The sequence below is a fragment of the Ostrinia nubilalis genome, chromosome 21 (assembly GCF_963855985.1).
Source record: "Ostrinia nubilalis chromosome 21, ilOstNubi1.1, whole genome shotgun sequence".
NCBI lineage: Eukaryota > Metazoa > Arthropoda > Insecta > Lepidoptera > Crambidae > Ostrinia > Ostrinia nubilalis.
This window is the reverse complement of record NC_087108.1, coordinates 8,360,515-8,373,783: the sequence shown is the minus strand read 5'-3', so window position 1 is coordinate 8,373,783 and position 13,269 is coordinate 8,360,515. Positions and strand designations below refer to the sequence as shown.

The window sequence follows — 13,269 nt, the reverse complement described above, 5'->3', positions numbered from 1 at the left end:
GATGCTACTACATGGCAAAAATAAACAATTTAAAAATACTAAAATAATAATCTTCTTCGCAAAATTATGATATTAAATTACTGCTACAGGTCAATAGGAAATCTACAGCAAGCACTAGTCTGCCTGGAAAAACGTTTGGTGGTATCACACGAGCTCGGTGTGCCCGAAGCTAAAGCACAGGCGTATGGTGAACTCGGCGCTTTGCACATCGCCCTGAACAATTTGGAGCAAGCTGTCTTCTGTTTGGATCACCAGAAGAACATTGCTAAGTAAGTAAAAAGATCTAGCACCTGAGAGAAACCACCAGAGAAAATTAATATCTGAATAAAGAAATCTTCACTTCCATTTGTTTTAAGATTTGTTTTGCCACAACCAGTTCCCGAAAGACCATCTTCTGCATCAGCATCGTGGCAACAGCTACGACTATTACTATATTGGAGAACCTTTTGGTACACTTTTTCTTGTACCATAAGAAATATGTGTGCCAAATAAATAACATATTCTGTTCCATCCACCCTATAACAATGATCAATAATATGAAAATTGCAAAATAATTGCTTATTATCTTCCAGGGAACTAAACAACCAAATCATGGAAGCAGAAGCGTGCCACTCCCTGGGCGTGGCGCAACACGCGTTGGGCGAGCACGCCGCCGCTGTCAGGCACCACCGAGCGGAGCTGGAACTGGCGCACCGATTAGGACTTACGCATCTACAGGTAACCACAAAAGTTAATTGATTTCCTTTATCCTGCGAATGATGTGCACTAAAAGCGAATTTCCCTACCAACTTTTGTATTAGATGTAATGTAATGCCATTTTCTGCTTCCGACGAAAGTAAACGGTTACTCCACTAATCCCCATGGACTCGCCTCTTTACCTAATAATTGGAGATTATGGACTGAATGGAGATTTGTGGGAGAATCCGATCTAAATTTGTAAAATATGGCTTCTGAAGTTGCTTATGGGTGATGACTGACATCTCGAGAATTACCTTACCACACATTTATTCCTATTCGATTTCTTTATGTTACTTAATTTGTCTCTCAATTGTTCATTACAGGCACGGGCCTGTGGTGGTCTGGGCGCTGCGCACGCGTCGATGGGCGCGCACGCCGAAGCCGCGCGCTGGCACGAGTCTCGACTAAGACACGCTACTGCTTCTGGTAAGATCATAAACACAAACTAGGCGATAACAAAGCCCGGTCATTTTTATTTTTCTATCGTGTACGGTCGTGTACTGGAAGTCATTGCCACAAACGTCCGACATAAGTACCGAAATAAGAAGAGAGTTATGTCTAGTTCAGGTTACGGCCCTTACAGCCTGTTGAAATTCCAAATATTATCTCTTTCTAGGTGACACTCGTGGCCGAGCACAAGCCCTAGCAGAACTCGGTGGAGCGCACCTAGCGATGGGAGCCTGTGGCAGCGCTGTGTCTTACCTGCGACAGGCACTCGCTGCCACGGAGGGGCTGGCCGATGTGGACCAAGAGGTAAAATACTTAAAAAAAAACAATAAGCTGCAATGAGTATTCCCAAAAGTATTGATGTCACTGACAAAACTTCTCGAATTGCTAATTTGAATGAAAGACGATACAAGAATTGCAGAAACACATTAATGGAAGATATTTCTTATAGCAATAACGAACTGTATAAGATACTGACACTGACAAAAACCCAGCGTGGGTGGCCCTAGTTGGGAACTAGTGGACCGATGAGGCGATCAAAATTAGTCAGGATAGCGAGAAGCTACTTGATGCTTACAGCCTTGAGTCACTCGCTATGACATTTGATGGGGGAAACCTATGACCTTCAGTCTTCTTAGAAACTGATGATAAAGATGATTATCATCCTATGATGTAAAAATATGATTGTTTATAACTCACTAATTCTCATTCTTTATCCCATAGGCAAGGGTTCGCCACCGCCTCGGCTTCGCGCTATGGGCGTCAGGGGAACTCGAAGAAGCGAAGGAACAGTTACAAGCAGCCTTGACAGCACTCGACACTGTGGCTGACAAACACCGGGACAGGAATACAGCAGCACTGTACACGTCTACTCACCACGCACTACAGAGAGTGCTAGTTGGTGAGTGCATAATCAAATTACTTCTGTCCAGTCTTGTGAAAGAAACCACTCCTTATTGAATTTTTCATTTAATGTATATCCGATGTATAAAATCAAGTTTCTAAAGGACTTATTTTTCAACAATACTTAACATGTATTCGTAAGCAATTCCAAAAAAAAATTTGGAGTACCCCAGGGTTTAATATTGGGACCTGTACTAATTTTATTGTTCACAATAAAATTGTGATGTATTACATGTTCAATCCATTAACATAAGTTGTCACTGTTTCAGAGCTTGGTCGGCACCCTGAAGCACTGGTAGTGGCCGAACGAGGTCGCTGCCGCGCACTAGACGCTGCCACTGAAAAGCCTGCTGGCACTGTGAACCAGACCAATTTGGAACTGCATACTTCTCAAAGGTAACACAGGCATAAGTGAAGAAATCAAGCTAATGAGCGTACTGCAATAATACATCGAACCACCCTACGGCACCTGACTAGACTTGACTCATAAATTAGCCGGGTCCAACTTTTTACATGCCTTCCATTCCAAACTATGCAGATTGCAGATGCTTTAGTTATTTAGTTGGTATTCTCAGTAATAATGGTAACAATGGTCGAAGCTATACCTACCATATTTTATTTCACTTGCAGTAGAAATGCCACAGAAGAGCAAGGCAAAGAGCGCCCGGAGCCGTGGTGCCCGTCGACAGTGGAGCAAGTGTTCGAGGTGGTGAACAAGCAGAAGGCGCCGGTTCTGTACTACAGTCTCGCTGCTGGCCGGCTCTATGCTTGGCTGCTTCAGCCGCATAAAGGTATCTTTACTGCCAATTAACAAATTGATTTACTAAGAAGACCATAATTTTTTGCAAATCCTCCTATGCCTATATTATTGGAGGATTACTGTGCCAATATTGTGTTGGCAATATTGCAAATAAATAAGACTGACTGAAATAAATAAGGCTGACACAGCAACACTCTGACTTCTACTTATGATCTGAAGGTAAACAGTCTCGATATTAGCAATCATCGATCTCAAGATCGCTGCTACTGTTCAATCTCTATTACTCTGTTTTATTTACAAAATTGCCAACTTTTGCTGGAGCCGACTGTCCAAGTTTCTTATAATTCTTAATGTGTGTTTCCAGGTATCCTTCGCTTCCACCAAGTATCTCTTCTGGAAGAATCTGAAGAAAGCAACAACAGTCTCCCTGAAATCAATCCTGATGACCTTCAAAATACTAACAGTAAGTTTGTCTTCTGTACGGAACTTTTGTAATAACCCGTGAAAGATTAGAACAAAATACTAACTTGACTTGACTTGTCCCTAACCAGATGTGGGCAAACTGGAGCGCTTCATCAGCGAATGGTCGTCTTGGCTGAAGAGCACCGCAGAACGGCGCGGCGAAGACGACCAGTGGGAACCAGATGAGCGGCCTACGGGACTCACCAGAATGGTAACCACATTTTTCCCTAAATGTAGTAGTTTTCTGATATTCTCTATGCCTACTTTGTATAACTTTCAAAAAGTAAATTTCAAATTGGCAATGTGAGCGCTTTGGATATAAATCTGTAAGCTCACTTGCATTTTAATTAAATAAATAAATAAATAAATAAATAAATAACCATAGTTGACATAGAAAGGTTACAACGGTTAAAGGTTTAAGCGACAATAGCCGAACGCTGAAGGTGGCCGACTCAAGATCGCATTCAAACCCCTCCGGCACTGGACTATTGTAGTCAACCCCCAAATCATGCATATTTAGTTTAATAATTCAAGGATAAGGAATAGTTCAAATTATTTATATCTTTTTTGTTTTTAGGTTACCCGCAACCACCTCCTAAACTCTTCAAACTACTCACTCAGCTCGCTATTCAGCGTGGGTTCCGTCGGTGGTTCTGTCGCTGGCTCAGTGGCCAGCTTACAAGGATCCACGAGGTAAGATAAACATTTCATTTAATTTTGTTTACTAAATTGGTTTAAAAAGAAAGAAAAAATTCGAAATTTGAATTTAAAAAACAAAAGATAGTTTCTTCAAAAAATCAACCAGTGCGCCCTGCTGAATAAGAGATGGTGATAGAGATAATTCCAAGACAAAACTTCTTTCTCACCCAAAAATGATTTAGGCCGAGTCCACACTACAGCTAAACGTCTGCGGTTTTTAACCGCGTGATTTTATAACCAAGTAGTTAACAAGTAAAACTAATGCAAGTGTCCGCACTGCAACTTTTTCGCGCGTATACGTTTCGGGCTGTGTAGCGGTATACCGCTTGCGGGAAAAAACCGTAGTGCGGACTCAGACTTAGTTAGTTTTTAGTAGTTTTGAATTGAATAGATTTCATGGTCCCAATGACCATATTATGGGATGTTGCGTTTTGCCAGCTCAAAAAAGAATATCAATTGGCCAGGGTGTCTACTACTCTATTACATTACCATTGTGTTCCTTGGCTCAGGTCCAGCGTGCACGGCCCGCGCAAGAAGGCGGCGTCGTGGCAGGGCCCGCCGTGCCTCGCCGGCCTGTACCAGATGCTGCTGGCGCCCTTCGAAGATCTACTGCCGGCCTCCTGCAACAACAACCACGGTAAATATTGCAAAAACAATGCAAAAAAAAACGTTTGAGCTGGGTTGTTTAATTAAATTATAAATAGATACAATCTGTCGTCACATCACTATCACTAATGCTTAAGCACGTTAAGCTGGTCCGTTTGAGTGATATCAGAATATGCACATTCGTCCTCCTCACTAAGTTTCTCTAGCGACAATACAACTATGCATGACCTACCTTGCAAATGCTAGTCGCTAAATAAGTTATCTTTTCAGATGTCAGATCATACATGATGACGCTACGCTAGAGTTAAACCTAGGCAGCGCTAGCGTGCCGTTATAATCGCGCATCATCACATAAAACGCAGCGCTTGCTCTTCAAAAACCTTTGACAAGAAACGGTAGTGTGACGAAGCCTTCTAGTAATTTTGTTACCTACTTACATATTTTGTACGTTTGCGAAAACGAGTAAATGTGTTTGTGAAAACGAGTATGTACCTACAACTAGAAACGAACTTGGTGAAAATGTTATGCTTATTTGTTACAGCTACCCACGGTCGCCGCGGTTGCGGCGGGCGGCGTGAGCTCGTAGTCGTGGTGGAAGGCGTCCTCTACGCTTGCCCGTGGGGCGCGCTGCGACCAGCGGACGGCGAGCCGCTGTGCGAGCGGTACGCGCTGCTGGCCGCGCCCGCGCTGCGCCACCAGCGCGCGCGCCACCGCCAGCGCCCGCACCACGACCACGGTACGTGTGCAGTAACAGTGGTGGTGGAAGGCGTGCTCTACACTTGCCCATGGGGTGCGCTGAGACCAGCGGGCGCGCCACCACCAGCGCCCGCACCACGACCACGGTACGTGTGTAGCGATAGTGGTGGTGGTGGAAGGCGTGCCATTCGCTTGCCCCTGGGGCGCGCTGCGACCAGCGGACGGCGAGCCGCTGTGCGAGCGGCACGCGCTGCTGGCCGCGCCCGCGCTGCGCCACCAGCGCGCGCGCCACCGCCAGCGCCCGCACCACGACCACGGTACGTGTGCAGTAACAGTGGTGGTGGAAGGCGTGCTCTACACTTGCCCATGGGGTGCGCTGAGACCAGCGGGCGCGCCACCACCAGCGCCCGCACCACGACCACGGTACGTGTGTAGCGATAGTGGTGGTGGTGGAAGGCGTGCCATTCGCTTGCCCCTGGGGCGCGCTGCGACCAGCGGACGGCGAGCCGCTGTGCGAGCGGCACGCGCTGCTGGCCGCGCCCGCGCTGCGCCACCAGCGGGCGCGCCACCGCCAGCGCCCGCACCACGACCACGGTACGTGTGTAGCGATAGTGGTGGTGGTGGAAGGCGTGCCATTCGCTTGCCCCTGGGGCGCGCTGCGACCAGCGGACGGCGAGCCGCTGTGCGAGCGGCACGCGCTGCTGGCCGCGCCCGCGCTGCGCCACCAGCGGGCGCGCCACCGCCAGCGCCCGCACCACGACCACGGTACGTGTCACAGTAACCGACAGTGCCACGATAGCCGAACGGTGAAAGGGTCGGACTGGCCGACTCGAGATCCGAGGAACGCGTTCGAATCCCACCACCCGCTCGACTATTGTAGTGAGCCCACTCTTAACACAAGCTTATTTAGCTTTACACGAGGGGCTAACGGGACTATTAGTAATTTGTGCAAACAAATTGCTAATAATCTTTAAAAAAATATAATTAAATAAAATTGACATATTGAATGACTGATGGATGACTTCAACAGCTTCAAGGAAAGTTCGATCGCCGCATAACAAACATTTGTGTAGATATTTTTATACATACCTAGTGAGGTAGAACAGTGGTTCTACATCATCATTTCAGCCATAGGACGTCCACTGCTGAACATATGCCTCTCCCAATGATTTCCACTATCCTACATCATCATAAAAATACATGACGTTCTCAAATTATGTACTGAAGTAGTTGTAATTATCCTATTTTAATCCCACTATACTTTTACAGCCGCAACAGCAGCCGGCAGCAGCGCAGCAGCCGCAGCGGCCGGCAGCAGCGCGCCCGAAGCGGGCATGCGCTGCCTCGTGGTGGGCGGCGCGCGCGTCGGCGGCTCAAGATGGGCCAGCGCGCACGCACAGCTCAAGGAGGCCGAGCTGGTCGCTGATATGTTGCGGGTCACTCCTCTGACGGACTACCAGGTACGGTTACAACCCTAGTATACTTATACAGCAGCGACAGCCTCTGGCAGCAGCGCAGCAGCCGCAGCGGCCGGCAGCAGCGCGCCCGAAGCAGGCATGCGCTGCCTCGTGGTGGGCGGCGCGCGCGTCGGCGGCTCGAGATGGGCCAGCGCGCACGCACAGTTAAAGGAAGCCGAGCTGGTCGCTGATATGTTGCGAGTCACTCCTCTGACGGACTATCAGGTACGGTTAGAGTCCTACTACACTTATCAGCAGCGGCCGGCAGCAGCGCGCTCGAAGCAATCATGCGCTGGCTCATGGTAGGCAGCGTAACATAAATGGAGAACATCTTTTCATTTGGGATTTAATATTTGAAGGCCCGTAATATTAATTATATCGTTTCGCCTCAACACCTTGACTGTCGGGAAGAATTATATCTAATAGCGATTTAATTTTTCAGGCGTCAAAAGAAGCTGTCCTCGCTCAGCTAACTCAAGCGGAATGCATCCACTTCGCCACTCACATCTGCTGGAAGACGCCCGCCATCGTTCTTAGCCCAGGAGAAGTGGTAAGAACCACTACCATAGCAAATCTTGTTAAGAAAATGTTTAAAAAAATCATCTAATAATATCGCGATTTACAGGTGGACTCTCAAGCCAAGCGGCTTTTGAACACCAGTGTTGGAAGCGGAACAGCTGATGTTTCAACCGAAAATGAAGAAGAAAGTAAGTATAATACTAAAGTCCACAACATACAATAATCACAAGTATCACACCTTCAAAAATATTAATTTGAATATTTTTATAGATGCTGAAATGCCCCAAAGTAATGAAGAGTTGCCACCTGCTTCAGAGTTTATGCTCACCGCAAATGAGATCATGAACCTGAAGATTACTGCCCGATTGGTAAGTTCAAACAATGAAAACGGTCTTTTTATCCTGTGAAGTATCTCAAAGTAGGTACCTACTTTAAAGTGTTATTGCAACGACTTGTATCGTTCGTTTCAGCCGAAAGACGTCCACTGCTGGACAAAGGCCTCCCCCAAGGATTTCCATTCCATTTCCATTCCAACTTGTATAGCATTGTATTATTTTATGTTTGGCATTCCTTTCCATCATCGACCTCCTGACCACTTTTATCATTTTCTCTGTTCTCCAGGTCGTAATATCATGCGCTCCATCAAGCGCCGCCCTCCAAGGATCCACCACCGAAGAGAACGAGGACGTGAACTTAGCAGGAGAGGGCATATCCCGCCTCTGCCGGGCGCTGCTTACCGCAGGAGCCCAGGCTATCCTGCTGACCTTATGGCCTGCTCCTCAGGACACTGCCACGAAGATACTGTACAGGGCACTCTATTCAGCGTTGCTGCAAGGAAGCAGGGTAGCGAAGTAAGTCAAATATTAGTTCGTTTTTTGAAACTTATCAATATTTACGCTGTAGTTTGTGCAGCGTGTGATGTCTACCCATTAGGTGGACAGAGAACCTTAAAAATATTGCAGAAAATCGCCGGATCCAGAACGCTTCCAACTAGAAATTAATCTAGAAATCATTAGATGTTCAGTAGATCTGGATAAAATTGTGATTATTGCTGTACATAAAGTGTTATACACTCTGATTAATTTCGTTGCGGGTCCAATGACAGTTCAACTTTCCCCCGGGACAAACTTGACCTTCACTGGTTGGATTTTTATTGGCGGTCAAGCTGTAGTTTCTGGCTACACAGGAGTTGCAGCGTTGGGAACGAAAGGTGGGAATAGTCCCGTGTACATAAAGTGTATTATAATATAAAAGCAATAAATAAATTATATTCTATTCTATTCTATTCTATTCTATTCTATTCTATTCTATTCTATTCTATTCTATTCTATAATGTTTGATCCCCAGGGCCTTAGGCGACGCGATGCAGACGGTGCGGCACACGAAGCACTTCGCGCACCCGGCGCACTGGTCGGGGCTCGTGCTGCTGGGTGGCAACGTGCGCCTCAGCAACAAGGTGGCGCTCATGGGGCAGGCGCTGTGCGAGCTGCTGGCCGCGCCCGACAAGTGCCGGTGAGACACTACTCCTGCAGCGGTCGCGCCCGTGACGTCACAGGGCGGTACTTGAAGCACTTCGCGCATCCGGCGCACTGGTCGGGGCTCGTGCTGCTGGGCGGCAACGTGCGCCTCAGCAACAAGGTGGCGCTCATGGGGCAGGCGCTGTGCGAGCTGCTGGCCGCACCCGACAAGTGCCGGTGAGACACTACTTCACTACTCCTGCAGAAGTCGCGCCCGGTGACGTCACAGCTGCAGCGGGCGGCACACGAAGCAATTCGCGCACCCGGCGCACTGGTCGGGCCTCGCGCTCATGGGGCAGGCGCTCTGCGAGCTGCTGGCCGCGCCCGACAAGTGCCGGGGAGATGCTGACTGTGCTCGTGTCCGTAACATCACAGCTGCAGCGGACGGCACACGAAGCACTTCGCACAACTAGGTACACAGGCTTTCCTGGAGAAGCATGATGTTCCCTGAGCCGTGTCTTACGACATGAAAAGTGTGAGGGTGGTCCTGTCACCGCGGTGACGTCACAACCAGACGCGATCCAGACCGGGTGGCACTCGAAGCACTTCGCGCAACTGGGTGCACTGGTTTTCCTGGGGAGGCCTGATATTCACATATTTCTCCCTGAGCCGTCTCTTACGTCGACACCCAGTAGAAGAGAGGGAATGAGCGTATTCTACTCTATAGGAAAAGACTATTATTTTAATTCAAAATAATAGTTAATTTAAGCAATATTGTCTTTGGCACACAAATCCTTAACTCATGCGGTATTTGTTACAGGGATGCATTACGAGTATGCCTGCACTTGGTTGAAAAATCACTCCAGAGGATAGTACGTGGCCAGAAGAACGCTATGTACACGACGCAGAAGAGCATAGAAAACAAAGCTGGCAATGCAACTGGCTGGAGAGAACTTCTCATGAGCGTTGGATTTAGGTAAATTACTTTTTTTTGTACCAAAGACAAATCTTTCTGGCTGATAAGTAGGGCAAAAAAGATTTAATACTTGTTTTTTCCTTTTAGATTCGAACCAGCAGCTAATGGTATTCCATCAAGCGTGTTCTTCCCTCAGAGTGATCCAGAAGAGAGACTTACTCAGTGCTCAGCTAGTCTTCAGGCTCTACTTGGTAAGATAGTCCAAGACAAATACCTATCATGCAGATTTTTCACAATCTTATCTTCCTTATCATGTTTTCTTACAATATTTCTTCTTTCAGGGTTGACACCAACCACACTTCAAGCCCTGTCGAAGTTGATTTCGAATGGAGATGTAGCCGATGACATCATTGGGGTTATCCGTTCCGTTATCTCCCAGTTCTCCGTAAAGAACTCTGATACAGACACCATTGAGGTTGCTGTAAACGTCAGGTACATATTGCTCACAATATCAAACTTACGTTTTATGTAGATATTTTTGTGAATAACATCAATATTGTTTTAGGTTATGGCGCGTAAATGGATGCCACGAACTGCTGGCATCTCTTGGATTCGATCTGGCTGAAGTGGGCCAAGATGAGGTGACACTACGTACTGGGAAAGCAGCCAATCGACGACACATACAATTTGTGCTACAGGCTCTTCTAGCTTTATTTGGTACGTATCTGAACATCAACGTATTATATAACTTCATTCAAGTAACAAGTACCTAACTATAACTTCTGTTAATTTTAGACACGCAAGAAGCCCCACGCAGTCTCAGCTTAGAGTCGAGCTCAAGCGTGGAATCACTGGCATCTATCGACGATGGAGACTTAGAACCACATTCAGACGGTGAACCACCACCAAGGCAGCACAGACGTAAGTCTAAAAACCATAGGAAGATTAACGAACGTCCATATTCCAGCTAACTTGATCAGATCAGATCTCCAATTGTTGTTTCTTTTTCAGAAGAAAGCGTCTCATCAGTTCCTCCTCCGCCGCTCCCACTGGGCTCTTGCGGTGGGGCCTTCACAATGTACGTACGAGGATCAACGTCATCCACGGAAGTTGGTCGTGGAGAACCTGACGGTAGGACTGCCCCGCCCCCGGCTCCACCTCCACCAAGGTACAGGGGAGAAAGCGACGCGGCTTTCACACCCTCCCCACCAGCCGCCCCTCAACCTTCCACTGCGCCACCTAGAGACGTGTCCTTAGCTCTAGCCCATCAAACTAAAATTAGGACACTTTACACCCGAAGACCACCATCTGACGACTCGGATTGGGAAAGCTCTGGACATGACACCGTATTACGCAGGCGGCCAGAACACTCCCACGCGAGGTATTTAGACGCTTTCTACGACTTAGCGTCAGCGCAACCACGGAGGACAGAAGAAGAAAAAACCGACCAAGCGTTAGCCCAACCCTCAACATCTAAACGCGTACCTCGACCGAAAATGGGCACCAGCAGTCGCGACTCCATGGCCCAAGTACGACACATGAGTGGCGAACTAACCCCTACCATATCAGAGGTATACCACGAAAGAAATATCGGCTTAGGCCTCGCTCCACCATTAGCTGAACTACTTTTAGCAGAAGAATCAAAGACAGAAATGAGAGCGGCTAGCTCGAGTGAGAATCTTCTCCTGCAAAATTTGGAGAAACTAGGACTTTTGGGGGAGACCAGTGAAACAGAAGAACGGTGGTGCGGCAACAACGCTTCAAGACCTTGGCTATCTGCTCCGCCTTTGGAAACTGACGTTCAAGGGTCAGATTTGACAACTGCAGAAATAATTGAACGACAAACAAAGTTCAAGAAAGACGCAGAACCAAAGAGGAAGGAGGAGAACGCTTACGAATTGAAACCGAAAGACGAGACTCCCGGACCTAGTGGCATAGAGAAGCGATCTGTGTCTCCTTTTTCTGAACTTTCACGGAGAGACGAGGGTGATGGAAGAAGCATAGCGGACTCGCACTCCTCATACAAAGCATTGGTGTTAAGCCCTAGGGCCCCATACCTTCCTGAAGAGGGGGAACCTAGTATGAGCAAGGCAGCTGAAGGAGGTAAAACACACCCTCGGCCTCGGAGGCCTCCGGTGCCTAGAACTAGACCTTCGTACACTACTTTAGATTTTCCACCGAACAAATAATTTAAAATTGTCACAATTTTATTATTTTGTACATATTTTTTTTATTATTACATTGTATTATATCCTTCTAATTATTGAATAATTAACTATTTATGATGGTAAAATGTTATTATTGTAAAATATTAATTTCTATCTTGGTATAGTCAGCCATCAATAGTCATAAGTTAGGTAGCTAGTGGTTTAACATTACTCATATTTTTGTTATTATTATAGTGCGCAGTAGTAACATGTCTATCTAAACGTAAATAGATATTAAACGCCAGTTTCTTGCAGTCAGGCTATGAACATTTGAATTTAAACTAAGCGCCCAGGCAATTACCTGTCTCATGATCATAATCACATGTTTTGACTAAGTAGTGCTTGTACCTAAGTATTTTGCTATTTTAGTTTTATATGACAAGTCGTATACGTAATTTAGATGTGTAATACTTAGATACTTAATTTTACATAAATAGGTCGTACTATCTAGTTAATTCTTACTTAAATAATTTTACATCGTTTTATAAATGGTGCCTTATTTATTTGTGAATGCGAAACCTTGTAAATTGTGAATGAATTAGTTATTACTAAAATTTTTGTGATGTGTATCTTTCCATTTTTTTTATTCTTGCCATTAAATGTAATTATGTACTATCATAACTTGTATAAAATAAACTTAATTTGAATATAATTATGGTTTTATTACTTAACTTTCCGAACGCAATTAAGGAACTGAATACCGAATTACCGATACTCGTAGATACAACATAATAAGTACTGCAATCAAAGCCAAGCTTTTTGTAATAAGTCCTCTGAAAATCATAATCAAGATTCTTGTAGAATAGACCCCAAGCACTGACATCTATTATACGACATACAGCCCACAACGAGTGTCAAGGACTTCGGCCGCATATCCGCAATTTGTAATCATAAGTACCACATCCGTGAACCAGTAAAAGCTTTTTTACGCAACTTTAGCAAAGGAAATTAATAAACTTATAAAGTGGGCGCTCTACGTAACAGGTTACTCTGTTACTGAATGCCGTAATTTTGAACTACCCGTCTTCTTCGCTCATCTCTCGACGCATAAGCGAGAGGAAAGAACTGAAAATACGAAAACCACCTGTAAAACAAGTGAAAAGCTATGATTTTTTTCTCAAAGTGCTGTGAAATTAGTCCAGTTATCTTGCATAGAAACATTTATTCTTTGAAGACATTTCAGTTTGTATTAAAATAGTAAGACACGGGTCTTAACGCGACGTTAATTAATGCGTTACATTATGTAAGTACTCACGTTAAGACGTGTCTTACTATTTTAATTGAAATGGAACGCGAAAGTTTAAAATCTTATATTTCAGTTTGTGTTTCAGTTTTACAATCAAAAACGGGACAGCTGTTGTAACTTGAAAATTACAACTTTATTCCTATTAAATAATTTTAC

At 45.7% G+C, this 13,269-nt stretch overlaps 1 protein-coding gene across 1 annotated transcript in view; it reads left to right on the top strand.

Moving 5' to 3' along the window:
• Positions 1 to 12,474, top strand: part of LOC135082465 (tetratricopeptide repeat protein 28) — a 97,699-nt gene extending 85,225 nt beyond the window's left edge. Inside the window, exons 19-45 of the mRNA XM_063977260.1 lie at positions 90 to 269; positions 573 to 717; positions 1,062 to 1,164; positions 1,355 to 1,491; positions 1,909 to 2,086; positions 2,358 to 2,484; positions 2,719 to 2,879; positions 3,213 to 3,311; positions 3,400 to 3,521; positions 3,888 to 4,003; positions 4,519 to 4,646; positions 5,157 to 5,351; positions 5,470 to 5,628; positions 5,747 to 6,076; positions 6,581 to 6,776; positions 6,825 to 6,993; positions 7,211 to 7,318; positions 7,394 to 7,475; positions 7,558 to 7,655; positions 7,909 to 8,138; positions 8,635 to 8,799; positions 9,565 to 9,720; positions 9,808 to 9,911; positions 10,002 to 10,152; positions 10,226 to 10,377; positions 10,456 to 10,581; positions 10,672 to 12,474. Coding sequence (XP_063833330.1) covers positions 90 to 269; positions 573 to 717; positions 1,062 to 1,164; positions 1,355 to 1,491; positions 1,909 to 2,086; positions 2,358 to 2,484; positions 2,719 to 2,879; positions 3,213 to 3,311; positions 3,400 to 3,521; positions 3,888 to 4,003; positions 4,519 to 4,646; positions 5,157 to 5,351; positions 5,470 to 5,628; positions 5,747 to 6,076; positions 6,581 to 6,776; positions 6,825 to 6,993; positions 7,211 to 7,318; positions 7,394 to 7,475; positions 7,558 to 7,655; positions 7,909 to 8,138; positions 8,635 to 8,799; positions 9,565 to 9,720; positions 9,808 to 9,911; positions 10,002 to 10,152; positions 10,226 to 10,377; positions 10,456 to 10,581; positions 10,672 to 11,849 — 5,095 coding nt within the window. The 3' untranslated portion in view covers positions 11,850 to 12,474. The remainder of the gene's footprint in view (positions 1 to 89; positions 270 to 572; positions 718 to 1,061; positions 1,165 to 1,354; positions 1,492 to 1,908; positions 2,087 to 2,357; positions 2,485 to 2,718; positions 2,880 to 3,212; positions 3,312 to 3,399; positions 3,522 to 3,887; positions 4,004 to 4,518; positions 4,647 to 5,156; positions 5,352 to 5,469; positions 5,629 to 5,746; positions 6,077 to 6,580; positions 6,777 to 6,824; positions 6,994 to 7,210; positions 7,319 to 7,393; positions 7,476 to 7,557; positions 7,656 to 7,908; positions 8,139 to 8,634; positions 8,800 to 9,564; positions 9,721 to 9,807; positions 9,912 to 10,001; positions 10,153 to 10,225; positions 10,378 to 10,455; positions 10,582 to 10,671) is intronic.
• Positions 12,475 to 13,269: the final 795 nt, after the last annotated feature.